Source organism: Panthera uncia, chromosome E1, assembly GCF_023721935.1.
Source record: "Panthera uncia isolate 11264 chromosome E1, Puncia_PCG_1.0, whole genome shotgun sequence".
In the NCBI taxonomy this organism is placed as follows: domain Eukaryota; kingdom Metazoa; phylum Chordata; class Mammalia; order Carnivora; family Felidae; genus Panthera; species Panthera uncia.
Window position 1 is genome coordinate 8,907,067 of NC_064814.1, and position 18,574 is coordinate 8,925,640.

General features: G+C 36.4%; 1 protein-coding gene across 3 annotated transcripts in view; it reads right to left on the reverse strand.

Moving 5' to 3' along the window:
• The window catches only part of NPEPPS (aminopeptidase puromycin sensitive), a 96,007-nt gene that overhangs the window by 68,262 nt on the left and 9,171 nt on the right, over positions 1-18,574 (reverse strand). For 2 of the 3 annotated variants that reach the window (XM_049637485.1, XM_049637483.1), the window contains one exon: positions 13,556-13,640. In XM_049637485.1, the coding sequence (XP_049493442.1) occupies positions 13,556-13,640 (85 nt within the window). Of the gene's footprint in view, positions 1-10,915; positions 11,055-13,555; positions 13,641-18,574 lie in introns of those variants that run through there. The other variant, XM_049637484.1, reaches the window with a different exon arrangement.

An 18,574-nucleotide genomic window follows, 5' to 3' on the forward strand; every position in this document is an offset into this window, starting at 1 on the left:
ATATAAATTTATATATAAATATATATAAATATATAGTATATAATATATTGTATATTTTTAGATATTATATTTATATAAATATATTATATATTATATTTATATATAATATACATATATTATATATAAATATATATTATATATACAGTGGAATATTACTCAGCAATCAAAAAGAATGAAATCTTGCCATTTGCAACTACATGGATGGAACTGGAAGGTATTATGCTAAGCGAAATGAGTCAGAGAAAGACAAAAATCATATGACTTCACTCATATGAGGACTTTAAGAAACAAAACAGATGAACATAAGGGAAGGGAAACAAAAATAATATAAAAACAGGGAAGGGGACAAAACAGAAGAGACTCATAAGTATGGAGACAGACTGAGGATTACTGGAGGAGTTGTGGGAGGGGGGATGGGCTGAATGGGTAAGGGGCATTAAGGAATCTACTCCTGAAATCATTGTTGAACTATATGCTAACTAATTTGGATGTAAATTAAAAAATAATAATAAAATTAATTTTAAAAATGCAAAAGTTTCATGACATTGGATTTGGCAACGACTCCTTGGATATTATGCCAAAAGCACAAGCAACAAAAGAAAAAGCTGAACCTCATCAAAATTAAAAACTGTTGTACATCAGAACACAATCAACAGAGTGAAAGGCAATGTACAGAATGTATGAGCATGCATGAGCCAGGAAGAGGCAGAGGAGAAGGAAGAGACAGAATCCCAACCAGGCTCCACGCTGCCAGCGCAGAGCTTGACACAGGGCTTGAACTCAACTGTGAAGTCATGACCTGAGCCAAAACCAAGAGCTGAACACCCAACTGACTGAGCCACACAGATGCCCCCCATCTCATTATTAAAGACCTATTTCCCGTGCTTCTTTTTACTCAGTACATCATGTCTGGGTCTCAAAAACTATTGGAAGGCATACTAAAAGGCAGAAAATGCAATTTGAAGAGACTAAACAAACATCAAAACCAGAGTCAGTTATGACAGGAATGTTGGAATTATGTGACCAGGATTTTTGTTTTAAACTATGATTGATATGCTAAGAGCTTTAATGAAAAAAGTAGACACGTGCAAGAACTGACAGATAATGTAAGCAGAGAGATAGAAATACTAAAAAGGAATTTAAAAAATGATAGAAATCAAAAACAGTAACAGAAATGAAGAATGCCTTTGATGGGTTGGTTGTTAGACTGGTCATGGCTGAGGAAACCATCTCTGAGCCTGCAGACATGACAAAAGAAACCTCCAAAACTGAGGGTAAAAGTGGGGGAAGGGACGAGGGGGGGAGCAGAACAAAATGTCCAAGAATTATGGGAAAACTTTAGGTGTAACCATGATGGGACTACCAGAGGGACAAGAAAAGTAAAGGAATGGAAGCAATATTTGGAGCAATAAAGGCTGAGAATTTCTCCCAAATTAATGTCAGATACCAAACTACAGATCCAGGAAGCTCAGAGAAGACCAAGCAGGATAAATGTAAAAAAAAACAAAAACAAAAACCAAAACCTCTAAACCTAGGCATATCATATTCAAACTTTAGGAAATCAAACATAAAGAAAAAGTCTTGAAAGAAGCCACAGGGGAAAAAAAACACTTTATTTATAGAAGAGTAAGATAAGGATTACATTCAACTTCTCATCCATCACGCTAGCAAGAAGAGAATAGAATGAAACATTTAAAGGGAAGAAAGAAAAACTAGAATTCTGTATCCTTGAAACTGATCCTTCAGTGGCATTCACTTTCAAATGCCCCCTCTCTGTAAAGAGAGCTTTCATATTATTCTTACTTTCTGTTCTTACATTCTAATATGCTTTTGCCGGCTGCTCATTAAAGAAAAAAAAAAACAAAACATCCTTCGAAAGTGAAATAGAATACTCCTCTCAATCTGGCTGTGAACCTAAACTGTTCTAAAATAAAATTAAGTCTTAAGGGACACCTGGGTGGTTCAGTAAATGTCTGACTTCAGCTCAGGTCATGATCTCATGGTTTGTGAGTTCAAGCCCTGCATCAGGGACAGTGCAGAGCCTGCCTGGGATTCTCTCCCCGTCTCTGTCTCTCTCCCACTGATATGCACGCATGCACACACGCGCTCTCTCTCTCTCAAAATAAATAAACTTAAAATTAAGTCTTAAAAACAAGTGAGGAAAAATAAACTTTCTCAGATAAACAAAAATTGAGGGAATTTGTTACCAGTAGACATGCTTCGCAAGATATGTTAAAAGAAGTTCTTTAGGGGCTCCTGGGTGGCTCAATCAGTTAAGCATTGGACTCTTGATCATGATCTCAGGTCATGATCTCACAGTTTATGAGACCGAGCCCTGAGTCAGGAAGCTTACTTGGGATTCTCTCTCTCCTCTTTCTCTGCCATTCCCCTGTGCATGCACTCTCTCTCTCTCTCTCTCTCTCAAAATAAACATTAAAGAAAAAAGTTCTTTAGAGAAAAGGAAAATTATATAGGTCAGAAACTTGGATCTATACAAAGGAAGAGCATTATAGAATGAATAAATGAAAGTAAAAATATTTTTGTTATTTTTAAGTGATCTAAACGATAATTTGTTCAAAATATTAATAATAACAATGTATTTGATTAGGTTGGCTTTTGTATGTGTGTGCGCGCGCGCATGTGCTTATGCATAAGGGAAATGAATGATAGCAATGATACAAGGCATGGCAGGAAGGAATTGGGAATATTTTGTAATTATATGGTGCCTGTACTACTTGGGAAGCATGATGGTGTTATATGAAAGTGACTGAATTAGTTATAAATGTACACTGCAAAATCTAGGGAAACCACTTAAAAAAATTTACAGATTAAAAGTAAAGGGATGGAGGGGTGCCTGGGTGGCTCAGTCAGTTGAGCGTCTGACTTCAGTTTAGGTCATGATCTCACAGCTTGTGCGTTCAAGCCCCACAATGGGCTCTGTGCTGACAGCTCAAAGCCTGGAGCCTGCTTCAGATTCTGTGTCTCCCTCTTTCTCTCTGCCCCTCCCCCATTCACGCTCTGTCTCTCTCGCTCAAAAATAAACATTAAAAGAAAATAATTTTTAAAAATGTTTAAAAAAGTAAAGGGATGGAAACAGATACACTAACACTAATGAAAACAAGTGCAAGTAGCTGTATTAATTTCAGACAGAGCTGATTTCAAAGCAAAAAGAGAGGAACATTACATAACGAGAGAGGGGCCAATACTCCAAGAAGACATAACAGTCCCTACTGTGTATGTGTCTAACAACAAAGCATCAAAATACATGAGGCAAAACCTGACAGAATGGCAAGGAGAAATACATGAATCTAGTATTAGAGCTGGAGACCTTAACATCCTTCTATCAGAAAAATAGACTCAGCAGCAGAAAATCTGTAAGGATACAGTTGAACTCAACAGCACCATCAATCAACTGGATATAATTGACATCTATAGACTATTTCATTAAACAGAATGTGTTACACATTTTACTCAAGCTCATTTGGAACATTCATCAAGACAGACCATATTTTGTGTCATAAAACACACTTTTAACTAATCTAAAAGAATACACATCAAGGCGCCTGGGTGGCTCAGTCAGTTAAGTATCTGACTTTGGTTCAGGGCATGATCTCACGGTTCATAGGTTTGAGCCCCACATCAGGCTCTGTGCTGACAGCTCAGAGCCTGGAGCCTGCTTTGGATTCTGTGTCTCCCTCTCTCTCTGCTCCTCCCCCGCTCATGCTCTGTCTCTCTCTCAAAAAGAAACATTTTTTAAAAATTAAAAATAAATAAATAAGAGAAATCTAAAACCTCTGCTTTTTGACCACAAAGGAATTAAACTAGAAATCAGTAACAGAAAACTAGCTGGAAAAATTCCCAGATACTTGGAAATTAAATTATATATATATATATAAATATATACATATATATTTATATTTTATATACATATATAATATATTTACATTTTATATATATATAATATATTTATATATTTTATATATATATAATATATTTATATATATATAAAATAACACACAGGTCAAAGAAGAAATCTCAAGAGAAACCTTTAAATATTTTTAACTAAATGAAAATGCAAATACAACTTATCAAAGTTTGTGGGATTCAGTGAAAGAAGTGCTTAGAGGGAAATTTATAGTACTGAAAACATATATTAGAAAAGAAGATCTAATTTCAATTATCTAGGGGTACCTGGCTAGATCAGTCAGAAGATACAACTCTTAATCTTGGGGTTCTGATTCAAGCCCCATGTTGGGTGTAGAGTTTACTTATAAATAAATAAAATCATCTAAGCTTCCATGTTAGGAAACTAGAAAAAGTTTTTTAAATCCAAATTAAATCCAAAATAAGCAGACAAAAATAAGTAATAAAAATTTGAGCAGAAATCAATGAAATTTAAACTAGAAAAACAGGGGGCACCTGGGTCACTCAGTCAGTTAAGTGCCCAATTCTTGATTTTGGCTCAGGTCATGATCTCATGGTTTGTGGGATTGAGCCCTACATCAGGCTCCATGCTGACAGCACAGAGCCCGCTTGGGATTCTCTCTCCCCCTCTCTCTCTGCCCCTTCCCTGCTTGCACGTGTGTGCTCTCTCTCATTCTCAAATAGACTTTAAAAACATAATAAAGGAAAATAAAATAGAAAGTCAGTAGAGAAAAATCAACAAAAAAACACACAAAACTGATTCTTTGAAAAAAAAAAATCAATAACCCTCTAGCCAGGTTAAGGGAAAAAGAGAGAAGACACAAATTACTAAAATCACAAGTGAAAGAGGGAACATCAGTACAGACCCCATGGACATTAAAAAGATAATACAGAAATATTATAAAGAAGTCTCTGCCCACAAATTTAAAAACCTCAATGAAATGGACCAATTCCTTGAAACACACAATCTACTAAAACTCACACAAGAAGAAACAGATACTCTGAATAGCTATATATCTATTAAAGAATTCAATCAATAATAATCCTCCAAAACAGAAAGCACAGGCCCAGATAGGTTCACTTGTGAATTCTACCAATCATTTAAGTAAGAAATTATATACATTCTCTATACTCTCTTCCAGAAGATAGAAGCAGAACTCATTTTATGAGTTCCTAACTTCCTAACTCATTTTATGAAGTCAGCACTACCATAACATCAAAACAAAAGGCATACAAGAAAACTATCAACCAATATCTCTTATGAATGTAAACACAAAAATCCTCAACAAAATATTAGCAAATCAAATGCAGCAACATATAAAAATATAAAAAGAGGGCCGTCTGGGTGGCTCAGTCAGTTAAGCATTCAACTTCAGCTCAGGTCATGATCTCACAGTTTGTGAGTTTGAGCCCCATGTTGGGTTCTGTGCTGACAGCTCAGAGCCTGGAGCCTGCTTCAGATTCTGTCTCCCTTTCTCTCTGTCCCTCCCCCATAAATCCCCCTCACTCAAAAAATAAATACATGTTTAAAAAAAAGAAAAAGAAAAAAAATATATAAAAAGAGTTATGGGCCATGACCAAGTGGAATTTATCCTAGAATGCAAGGCTGTTTCAACACTCAAAAATCAACTAATGTACTTCATCATAAGAGCCTAAAGAAGAAAAATCACACAATCATCACATGTACAAAAAGCATTTGACAAAATCCAATGCCTATTTATGATAAAAACTCTCAGCAAAGTAGAAATGGATGAATTTCTTCAACTTGAAATTCCAAGCTTTCCAGCTAAGATGAGGAACAAAGAAAGCAAAGATATCCCTTCTCATCACTGCTTTTCAACGTTGTACTGAAAATCCTAACACAGTAAGACAAGAAAAGGAAACAAAAGGTATACATACTGGGATGGTAGAAATAAAACTGTCCTTGTTCATAGATGGCATGGTCATGTAGAAAATTCAAAAGGATTAGCAAAAAACTGGAACTAATAAGCAATTATAATAAGGTTGCATGATATAAGATTAATACATATAAGTCAATCACTTTTCTATATGCCAGTAATGAATAAGTGGTATTTAAAATTAAAACCACATTATCATTTACATTATCATATTCAAAAATGAAACAATGAGGTATAAATCTAACAAAATATATAGAAGATCCGTATGAAAAAAACACAAAACTCTAACAAAAGATACCAAAGAACTAAATAAATGGAGAGATATTCCATGTTCATGAGTAAGAAGGCTCCATACTGTCAAGATGTCATTTCCTCCCAACTTGATCTATAGATTCAATCCCAATCCCAATCAAAATCCCAGCAAGTTGTTTTGTGGATACTGAACAACTGATTCTAAAGTTTATATGGAGAGGTAAACAACCTAGAATAGCCAACACAATACTGAAGAACGAAGTCAGAGGACTGACACTACCCTACTTCAAATCTTACCATAAAGTCTACAGTAATCAAGATAGTGTGGTTTTGGAAAAACAAAAGGCAAGTATATCAATGGAAGAGCATAGAGAGCCTAGAAATAGATAAATACATAATTTAAATACATAAGTATTTAATGCAGTCATAAATACAGTCATATTGATTTTTGACATAGGAGAAAAAGCAATACAAGGGAGCTATCTTTTTGATATATGGTGCTGTTAACTGGACATCCACATGCAAACAATCTACACATAGACCTTACATCTTTTACAAAACCTAACTCAAAATGGATTATAGACCTAAATGAAAATGCAAAGCTACGAACCCCCTGGAAGATAACATTGGAGAAAACCTAAATGATCTTGAGTATTGTGATGGCTTTTTATTTTAAAAAAATTTGTTTTAAAACATTTATTTATTTTTGAAGGAGAGACAGCATGAGTGAGGGAGGAGCAGAGAGAGAGGAAGACACAGAATCTGAAGAAGGTTCCAGACTCTGAGCAGTGAGCAGAGAGCCAGATATGGCACTCCAATTCATGAGCTGTGAGATCATGACCTGAGCCAAAGTCAGACACTTAACCGACTGAGCCAACTAGGTGCCCCAGTGATGACTTTTTAGATAAAACACCCAGGATATAATCCATGAAAAAGAAATGATAACCTGGACTTAATTAAAGTCTAAAAATTCTGCTCTGAGAACGACAATGTCAAGAGAATGAAAAGACAAGCCACAGATTGGGAGAAAATATCTGCAAAGGACACAGCTGATAAGGACTATTATCCAAAACATACAAAGGGTTCTTAAAACTCAACAATAAGAAAAAGAACAATCCAGTTAATATTGTGTAAATGATCTGAACTGACATCTCACAGAAGATGATACACAGATGACAAGAAAGCATATGAAAGAGTTTCAACATCATGTGATTAGGCACCTGCAAATTAAAACAGCAATGACATACCACTCTACACCTACTAAAATAGCCAAAATCCAAAACACTGATAACAACAAATGCTTGGGAGCATGCAGAGCAACAGGAACTCTCACCCATTGATGGTGGGAATGCAAAATGATACAGTTACTTTAGAAGACAGTCTGGCATGGGGCGCCTGGGTGGCGCAGTCGGTTAAGCGTCCGACTTCAGCCAGGTCACGATCTCGCGGTCTGTGAGTTCGAGCCCCGTGTCAGGCTCTGGGCTGATGGCTCGGAGCCTGGAGCCTGTTTCCGATTCTGTGTCTCCCTCTCTCTCTGCCCCTCCCCCGTTCATGCTCTGTCTCTCTCTGTCCCAAAAATAAATAAAAAACGTTGAAAAAAAATTAAAAAAAAAAAAAAAAGAAGACAGTCTGGCAGTTTCTTACAAAACTGAACAGTTTTGTTTTTTAAATAATCTCTACATCCACTGTGGGGCTCAAACTCACAACTTGGCAAACAAGAATTAGATGCTCTACCAACTGAGCCAGCCTGGGACCCCTAAATGCACTCTTATCATAGGATCCAGCAACCATGCTCCTTGGTATCTATCAAAAGGAGCTGAAAACGTACATCCTCACAAAAACCTGCACGTGGATATTTACGGCAACTTTACTCCTAACTGCCAAAACTTTAGAGTAACCCAGAAGTCCTTCAATAGGTAAATGGACAAATAAACTGGTATATACAGACAATGGAATATTATTCAGAGCTAAAAAGAAATGAACTCTCAAGCAATGATGAAAAGACATGGAGAAACTTGAGTGCGTTAATACTAAGTGAAAGAAGCCAATCTGAAAAGGCAACATACTGCACTATGACTCCAACTATATGACATTCTAGAAAACACTATGGAGACAATAAAAAGATTAGTGGTTGCCAGGGGTTAGGAAGGAAGACTGCACAAACAGGCAGAGCACAGAGGATTTTTAGGGCAGTGAAACAGTTGTGTGTGGTACAGTAATGGTGACTACATTTGTTAAAACCCATAGAATGTATAACACCAAGAGTGAACCCTAATGTAAACTATGGACTCTGAGTGTTAATGAGGTGCTAATGTAGGTTCATCTACTGTAACCAATGTACCATTCTGGTTCAGGATGTTGATTATGAGGGGAAAGGGGGTGGGTGGGACAAGGAATACATGGGAAATCTGCACTTTTTACTTGAAACTGCTCTAAAAAAATTAAGTTTACTAGCACAAAAAATAAAATCAGAGGTGCCTGGGTGGCGCAGTCAGTTAAGGGTCCAGCTCTTGATCTTGGCTCAGGTAAAGATCTCACCGTTTATGAGTTCAAGCCCCACATAGGGCACTGTGCTGATGGTGCAGAGCTCGCTTGGGATTCTGTCTCTCCTCTCTGCCCCTCCCCACCTGGGTGTGCACACATGCTCTCGAAACTTTGAAATGAATGAACGAAGGGGCGCCTGGGTGGCTTAGTCAGTTAAGCGTTTGACTTCGGTTCAGGTCATGATCTCACAGTTCGTGAGTTTGAGCCCCGCGTTGGGCTCTGTGCTGACAGCTCAGAGGCTGGAGCCTGCTTCAGATTCTGTGTCTCCCTCTCCCTCTCTCTCTCTCTGCTCTCCCCGACTCGCACTCTGTCTCTCTCTCAAAAATACATAAACATTAAAAAAAAATTTTATAAAATGAATGAGTAAATAAATAAAATCACCATTTAATTCAGAAAACAGGAGGTCCTGAAAGTTACCAAAGACCTGGGAAAATATCCGGTTCTTCAATACAGCCTGGAGTGGTGGTTAGCTTCTGCATTTACATACCCATTCTTCAGAAGAATAATAGCACATGATAGACTTTTATGTTCAAAATCCCCAAAACTCAGTATACTCAGGACCGGTAATTAAACCAGAGACAAAATAAAAATAAGAGCTCAGAAATAAGGCCATTTTAGTGCCCCCCAAAAGCTAGCTACCTAAGAAGAGGTATTATGCTAGATTCTGAATCTTTAAAAAGTATATACCACTGGAACACATACAGCAAACTAACACAGTTTGATGAATATATTTAATAGTAATACAGCACAGTATACATCAGTTTCAATTAAAAACTAGAAAATTTTCGCACGGGGTTTTTGCTCTTCTTTTTTTTTTTTTTTTAAATGTTTATTTTTGAGAGAGAGAGAGAGAGAGAGAGAGAGAGAGACAAAGCATGAGCAGAGGAGGGGCAGAGAGAGAGGGAGACACAGAATCCAAAGCAGGCTCCAGGCTCTGAGCTGTCAGCACAGAGCCTGACGCAGGGCTGCACCTCGTGAACCTCAAGATCATGACCTGGGGTGAAGTCGGATGCTTAACTGACTGAGCCACCCAGGGGCCCCAGGGTTTTTGCTCTTTTTAATGAGACTGCTATGCTCACGTCTTATTTTCATGTCCAAATGATAAAGAATATGCATAACACACCACAGTTCCCTGGGAGGCTGCAAATTCAAAAGAAATCAATATAGCTCACAAAAACGTTGCTGGCCAGAAAAGTTCTTTAAAATTTGAATATTTACGTGAGACGTGCACTCTTTGGTTTGGCCTCTGTTCCAACACACTTGTTTTCCTATATCCAGTCCAATTCATTCATGTTTTATTATTTGCTTAATCCCAACAGTAACTTTGGTTTGAGACTCCTACTCTACACTGTTATTTATAATTAAACTCATACTTTGATTCTTTATTTAAAATTTCCTTATGGGGATGCCTGGGTGGCTCAGTCAGTTGAGCGTCTGACTTCAGCTCAAGTCATGATCTCGTGTGTCATGGGTTTGAGCCCCGCGTCGGGCTCTGTGCTGACAGCTCAGAGCCTGGAGCTTCGGATTCTGTGTCTCCCCTCTCTGCCCCTCCCCTGCTCATGCTCCCTCTCCCTCTCCCTCTCCCTCTCCCTCTCTCAAAAATAAACAAACATTAAAAAATTAAAAAAATAAAAATAAAATAAAATTTCCTTATGAAATTCTGTATCATATTTCAATATATTTGTATTAAAAATGGGTATTTTCCCTTCTCTTTCAATTTTCCAGATTTGAGGGCTAGCACTTAATTGGTCATGCATGTATTTTCCGAATGATGACAAAAACAACTCTACTGCAAAGAAATGGTAGTTTATTAATGTTATTCCTCAACCACACTTAACTGTATGACAGAATATATATTACTAATAGGCTTATAAAGGCCTGTTGAAGCTTATGATCAAGTGTTAGGAACCATTCCTTTTTTTCAAGTTAATAGTTTTGTTCTGAATTATTAATATCTGGCAGTATTTCTGACTAAGCTGTTTCCTTTCATTAAACACATACATGTGCTCTTATGCACACACCGAAAAATAGAATTCTACTTCAAGAATAAATGTGTTAAAATTTACATGCCTTACAAATAAACCAAAGTGATACTAGTGGACCTGAAAGTATGTATTAGAACCTTCTATGAAATATTATGTTGCCAACGGAAAACTGTTTCCTTATACAGCTAATGCCACAAACATACCTGACAGAGTATACACTAAGGGAAAAGTTGGTACAAAACTTTCAAGTGATCATTCTCCATGTGCTTATGCCCAAGCCATCTATTAACGATAAATTAAAAAACTCTTTACCTGTCAGGACCTGAGTTCAGGCACTCAAAAGTTTCGTATTTCTCTTGCAGAAGCTGATGACAGACAATACTAATCCCTGCCCTGTGTAGGGAGGTGCACTCCTTGTACTGGGGCTTAAGTGCTAGTGATTTCACCAACCCTTGAAGTGCAGAACAGTAAAAAAACAGTTTTCAGCCGTTTTTCTTACTGATTTCTCATTTTTTAAATACTACAAAGATCTCAATTAGGTTTTAAAATAAATTATTTCTGTTTAAAAGGCAGTGCCTTAGTTTAAGGAGACACATGCCAATAGGTCTTTCTGGGTTACTGCACATATCATAAGATGGCCTTTTCTCATCAATTAAAAACTTACACAGAGAAGCAACAATTTTGTGCTTTCAAACGATTTTCTGATTTTACCTTAAAGCACCAAGATTTAGTGGTTACAGATATGTAAATCAGTTTTGCAGAAGGCAATCTGTAAGTATTAACAAGTACCGGACTAGATGAGATTAGCTGGGTTTAAAAAATGAGTCCTATTGACTCAAATATTCCTCTGCCAACTCATACAGTCCTAGAAGGAGCTGGCAGTCAAATTTCCAACTACTAATTTCTAAAGAAACAACGTGTTGTACTCTCCCATAAGGTAAAAATCAAGAAATGCTACTCTGTCCAAGGGCAAAATTAAGCTGGGTATGTATCTAGAAGGCCAAATCTATCTGTTTCTGACTGAAACCTTAAAATACCACATTAATATAATTTCCCCTCTTCTTATCCCTTAAATTAGAGGTGCTTACACATGACCCTAGGTTTTTCCCATTGCTGTAGGAGAAATGAGTTGAAAAATATACCTTAGCTAGTTTTGAAGAAAATATTTTAAGTACCTAAAAAAAATTAATATTTTATCTGAATCTCTCTTCAAATCCCCTTACTTCCTATAAGCTTTCATTTCTCTTCTGACCCTCTTAGTGAGAACACAAACACTGCTTCCTTGATATTCAGGCTGGTATGAGCTTGGCACCATTCAGTTATGCATATTCGAAGCATTTAAGTTCTCTGAATTCTTTCCTGGCATTTTAGTAGAGGAAGATAAAAACAAACCTGAGCTGAAACCATGCCAGCTGGAGGGTGCACATGTAGTTTACTGGGCACCATTTAAAAACTCTGTATTAAATTTAAATGTTCTCTACCTGTAACAAAACATGTTTGCATTGATATGCATGGCTAAGGTGCTTATATTTTTCTTCAAAGGTAAAGAAATTAAATCATCCCTCTTTCATTTACCAAACAATTGCTTTAATGTTGGCACTCACTCAAAGTCCATTGGAAGGATCTGTTCCTCTAACTTAAAATCACTGCAGTTTGATCTCATGTACAATCGAACATCAGTACTTCTTGGCAATGATCTGCTCAACTGATACTTTTTTTTTTTTTTTTTTTTTTGTCTTTCTATGGACAAAACAATCTAAGAAAAACTCACGAAATAAATACTGCCTGGTCATAAAATGTTACTTGTATGCTTCTTTTCAGAGTAAAGGAGAGGGGAAAGAGCAATACTAAATGGAAATTAAAGGGTCAAATTCCTAACTTATTTGATATCAAATGAAAAGATTTTTTCTTTTGTTTTTAAAGTAAGCTCTACACACAACATGGGGCTTGAACTCACAACCCTGAGACCAAGAGTCACATACTCCACCAACTGAGCCAGCCAGCCAGCCGGCGCCCGGATATCAAATGAAAAGATTTTATGGGGCTTCTGAGTGGCTTAGTCGGTTAAGCATCCAACTCTTGGTTTCAGCTCAGGTCATGCTCTCGCAGTTCGTGAGTTCAAGCACTGTGTTGGACTCTGTGCTGACGGACTGGAGCCTGCTTGGGATTCTCTCTCTCCCTCCCACTCTCTCTCTCTCTCTCTCAAAATAAATAAATAAACTTAAAAAAAAAAAAAGTAAAAAGCACTTCAGTTCCAGTATCAATATACTTGTGAGTTTTTGCCAAACTTGACAACTTTTTAAAAATGTAGCTTATGTGGGAATAGGATTTCAGGCCAAAACTGACTACTCAATTTAATCCTTATTGTAATTACAAGGTCTAAAATAGTTCTCATTTTAAAGACGCTAACTGAATTCCCATGTGTTCTATGTAATGTTTCTTCTTAACATATTCTTACCCTGTAACTAACTTGGTCATCTAGCATCTAACCTCCACATTCAATCTCATAAGGCCAATATTTTTCTCTCCATTACAAGTAAGATTTATTATCCCTGTTGTAATCTATTGCTCAAGAAGGAAAAAAAAACTTTTAAGAAAACCACATATGAACTAAGCCGCCTGGATGAACCAATCTTTCATGTTCAAAGTACTTATTTTTAAAATAACTCTTTGGCTTTATATGCATGTTACTATATTATATATATTTTACATTTATAAAAATGTAATCTGCCTAGAGTCAAAAAATAAGTTAATGTTTGAAGTAGAATTAAAATTGTGGCATTTCCTTAATCTCATAATATAGATTATTAAAATATTTCCCATGAACATATAAAAATGTTTCCTACTTCTAAAGTAACAAACACTGATATCTTAATCTGAAAATGTATATATCCACCATACACACATCATACACACAGAGAGACAGCAAATCAAATGGAAAACAGCTCTTACCTTCATCTCCCTCTGGTGCATATGAAGCTGTAATAATGTCAATATCAGCACAATTCATCACAATCTGATTGGTTGCCTGCCTCACCTAAAGGGAAAAGAAAAACCAGCAGTGTCAGAAATAGCCTAGATTAGTAACATGTGCATCTTCCCCTTAGCCTAATGTATGTCACAGGCAATTTTTTAAAACCCAGACATCACTAAAACCTTGACTGAGTATTTATACATCACCATGGTAAAAATAAATGAGTTGTTTTAAGTAACCCAAGGCAATTTACACTTTCCAAATTATATTACAAGCAATAATAAACACAAGTATTTCACAGAATTTAAACATCTGACCAATGAGAGAAATAAAAGCAATTTTTTTCTACTTGAACCTTTATTTAAAACAATTACAATTTTTCAAATTAAAAAAAAAATCAGGAAACATTTCTCATAGGTTGCAATTAATTATGTATTATAACCTATACATCAAGCCCATCATAAGACCTTCTGTAAGGACAGAGGAAGAAAAGTGATATTATAAACCATGTCAAAACTTCATAAAACTCTTAAATTTTTTTCTTACCAAAGAAACATTTTGGATGTAACAGACACTAATGACTCACCATCAAGACCAAATAAACTTTTTAAGATTTTGTCTTATGTGCTTCAGATCCCCAAAATAAAATACAGACATAACGAAAGCCCCATCCTCTCTTCCTCATTCCCTGCAGCCACTCTCCAAAGGCTAATGTAGCTCTTTCTCATGTATGTATACCACTTCTGCTACATATATAAATATCAGCAAGCAATGTTTTTAACTTTATACAAATAGTATCAAAGTGTATATAACCTTTGCAACCTGCTTTTTTCATTTAACATTGTTTCTGAGATGGGTAAATGCAGGCAGATGTAGATCTAACTCATTAGTTTTAACTTCTGCCTAGTGGTATTCCATTCTGTAAGTAAACCACAGTTATCCATTTCTGTCCTGAAGGAAGTTAGTTTAGTTCCATTTTTTTTGTTGTTGTTATTTAAAAAATAGTGCTACAATACTCATCTTGGTCCATGTTTTCTTATCCACCTTTTTCTTTACCAAGAATTACCCAATTATCCTCTAGAGTATTTTCAATTAATACTCCAATGAGCAAAGAATAAAGAAATTTCACTTTCATTATCCTCTGAAAACTTAAAAATTTTTGACAATCTGATGAGTCTTAAATGGTATTCCACTGTTGTATTAATTAGAATGTCCCTTATTACTAGTAACACTGACTAATAAGCATCTTTCCTAAAAGTTTCTTTCTTCCTTTTTTTTTTTTTTTTTGCCATTGTTTTTCCTCTGCAAATTGTCCATTCATAACCTTTGCCCATTTTTCAATTTGGTTGTAACCATGGTTTTACATACTTGTTGCATTAAACAGAAACTCAAATTCATTTTCAGACATTTGAAAAGTCTAAATTTAAAGCAATAAATATACAGATGCCCTAAATCATCAACAAATGGCTACAGAGGCCAGCCAAGCAGGTGAGTACAGTAGGCCAAGTGAAGGCTCTGTGAAGTAACCAATTCTTGGAGCCAACCAATTATTGCTATACTGAAAAGCAGACTTAGTAGTGACAGATCTTCCAATTAAAAAAAAAAAAAAAGCCACAGGGGTGCCTGGCTGGCTCAGCCAGTACAGCATGAAAACACTAGATCTCAGGATCTGAGTTCTGAGTTCAAACCCCACATTAGGGACAGAGATTACTTAAAAAAAAAAAAAAAAAAAAAAGCCACAAATTTCAGATTTCATGTGCAATCTCCCAAATGTTAACTAATGGCAATGAATGCAAAATTTGCAAAAACACTGCACAGTCCAAACAAAATCCACGTGTAGGTCAATAGCGCCTTGAGATCACCAACAGACCACAGAACTAGGTAAGGACAAGAGAGCAGTGTAATATCTGTAGGGAAAAGCTATACCATAATCATTTTATTAATAACCAATAAACATGATTAATCTCAAGCTAAAATTATCTAAACTAAATTAGAGAGTATGTTATTAAGCCTGTAACACACTGTCAAAATCTCCAACATATAACATGAAACTATTTTGGCTCATTAAAAACAATCCTTTCCAGGGGTTTGACTTGCTCAGTTGGTAAAATATGGACTCTTATTCTTGGGGTCCTGAGTTCAAGCCCCACGATAGGTATAGAGCTTAGTTTTTAAAAAATCCTTTTCATAAGTCCGTTTCTAAACAAAAATATCATTTAATGAACTTTAAAAAAATTTTTCAAGTGGTAGAGGCAGCTGGCTGGCTCAGTCAGCAGAGTATGCGACTTTTGATCCTGGGGTCGTGAGTTCCAGCCCCACATTGGGTGTAGAAACTACTTAAAAATAAAATCTTAAAATAAACACACACATACATAATAAATTTTGCGAGTGGTAATATTCCTTCATACCATTTACTCCACCAAGATCATATCGTTCCCTTTTTTAATACTTATTTATTTTTGAGAGAGAGGGGGGAGGATGGGCAGAGAGAGAGAGAATCCGAAGCAGGCTCCAGGCTCTGAGCTGTCAGCACGGAGCCCTATGTGGGGCTCAAACTCACAAGCCATGAGATCATGACCAGAGCCAAAGTCAGACCGTTTAACCAACTGAGCCACCCAAGTGCCGCTACTTATTCATTTTGACAGAGAGAACGAACATGCTCTCTGTCTCTCTCAAGGTGGGGGGCAGGAGCAGAGAGAGAGGAAGATAGAGAATCCCAAACAGGCTCCTTGCTTTCCACTTGGAGCTGGATGCAGGGCTTGATCCCAGGAACAGTGAGATCAGGACCTGAGCCGAAACCAAGACTCGGACTCTTAACCGCCTGAGCCACCCTGGAATCCCACACCAAGAACATTCCTAAACAGCAGTAAAACTTTTGTGTCCCAACTGGCCATTTAATAACACATCTGAACAAAAACAAACAAACAAAACTTTGCCTATTTATAAAGTGACTTTAAAAAAATTCAGAACAGAGAAATGAAGCACTTAATGAGGCTGTGGTGAGGGGCAGGGAGGTATCTCCAAAAAGTTGAATGAATAAAAGTCTTCCAGAGTTTGAAGTTTATGCCAACAGAATGACAACAGTAGTTTAGTTACGCATCTTAATCTTTATCTAGGCAACCGTATTTTCATCCATCAACAGCTTTGGTGAATTTAATGGTAGCCAAGCAGTTAATCTGCCAATGTCAAGATACCTGTACAACACTACATATGCCAAATGACATTTATCTCACTACTACTGTAACATTCTGAGGGAAACTGCTTGCGTACTTTGGAAAGGCACAGTGTACAAAATCCAGTTACCAGTACATTCTAATTTCTCCTGTGTTGAAGGAAAACCCACCTGCCTATAAGCTGCTTGTTGAATAACTACTAATTTTTTTTGCAGGGTGGCAGGGAAGAACCAAAGGAACAAAAACACTTATTTTAATAATAGAAAGCTACTCAAATTTTAAAAACCAGACAGTATATTCTGCTTCATGTTAGACAATGCATTTTGAACAGGATGGAAAGTGCTTGTTTTAGCCCTTAGTGCCTGATACACAGTAATTACTTAATAGATGTTATTATTAAGACACACACACAGAGGAGCACACAGCTGGCTCAGTTGGTAGAACATGGAACTCTTGATCACAGGGTTGTGAGTTCAAGCCCCACGCTGGGCACAGAGTTTACTTAAAAAAAAAAAAAAAAAAAAAAAAAAAAAAAAAGACACAGAGACCAAGATTAAATGCACTCTAATCATAAAAATGTTAACTCTGAATATCATCTAACAGCATTCACCCAACAGTTTATAAAGTGCCTAGGAGAATGATATAAAACTTAAAAACTATGTGCTATTATATAGCACCATGGGTATCAGCATACATATACTGCCCAAGGTTTAAAATATCTCTGTGGACTTAAGTGCTTGACTACCACACTATAACACTACTCTTTTTGATGCTTTCCCAACAGTAGCACTGACCGGATGATTCAGTATGTGATTTCTCACATATTAACATCACCATGTTAGTGAATGTTACCTGTGTGTTCCACTATTAAAAATATGGGTAATAATTCAAAGGAATTTCAGCATTAAGACCTTCACAATTTACAAGCTTAAAATAGAAGCAAAAAACTGAAGTTGGCATATATATTGTGTGGATAACAAACTCATTTTCAACTTCTCCATTTGATTCTACTAAAGAATGGAACAATAATATATCCTTTCCTTGTTTCAAACCTATGGTTAAGTCTTCTTGAAGTTTGATATAGACTGTATTTCAACTGGACCAAACACTAATAGCTCTACTGAAAATACAGCTTGACCACTGGTAACACTTTTACAGTGGAAGTTTCCTATGAGCTAAGAAGGCAGCAACATGAGATAATTTTTTTTCCTGAATAAGTCTTTATTACAATCACCCAGAAATACATCTTCCAGGTACTATAAGACTCAAGAGGGTTTTTTTCTGATTGCCAAAGTCCTCAGATTTTAGTAAAAGGAAATCTCCAGTGTAATAACTCCAAATACCAATCAGTCTGAAGCCTGAACCACTTTGCCTCACAAGCAGTTTCATAGTTAAAATTCTGTAATAATCATTGCTTCTGCAGAACAGGGCTGTAATTTCTAAAGACAATAAGAAGCAAATAATTAGCAAACACAAATTGAGCCAAGTTTTTTAATGAGAGACATTGACAAGAAAAGAACAAGTTGCAGAAAGTCAAATGTGGTAATGTTTTCAATTACCACTAATGTAAAAATTTTTAATGTACAGAACACTGCTGTGTGTTGTTGGTGGCTACTTACATATGCAATAAAAGTTTAAATAACAGTTGGTGGCTACTTACATATGCACATAGGAATAATACTCACCTACCTAAAGAGAGAAGTTACCCCTGAGAGTAGGGATGGGAAGAGATGGAAATGGACTTCAGTGGTATCTGTGACCTTTTATTTCCTAAAAAACATTGTGCATAGTCTGAAGCAAATGCGGGGGGGGGGGGGGGGGGGG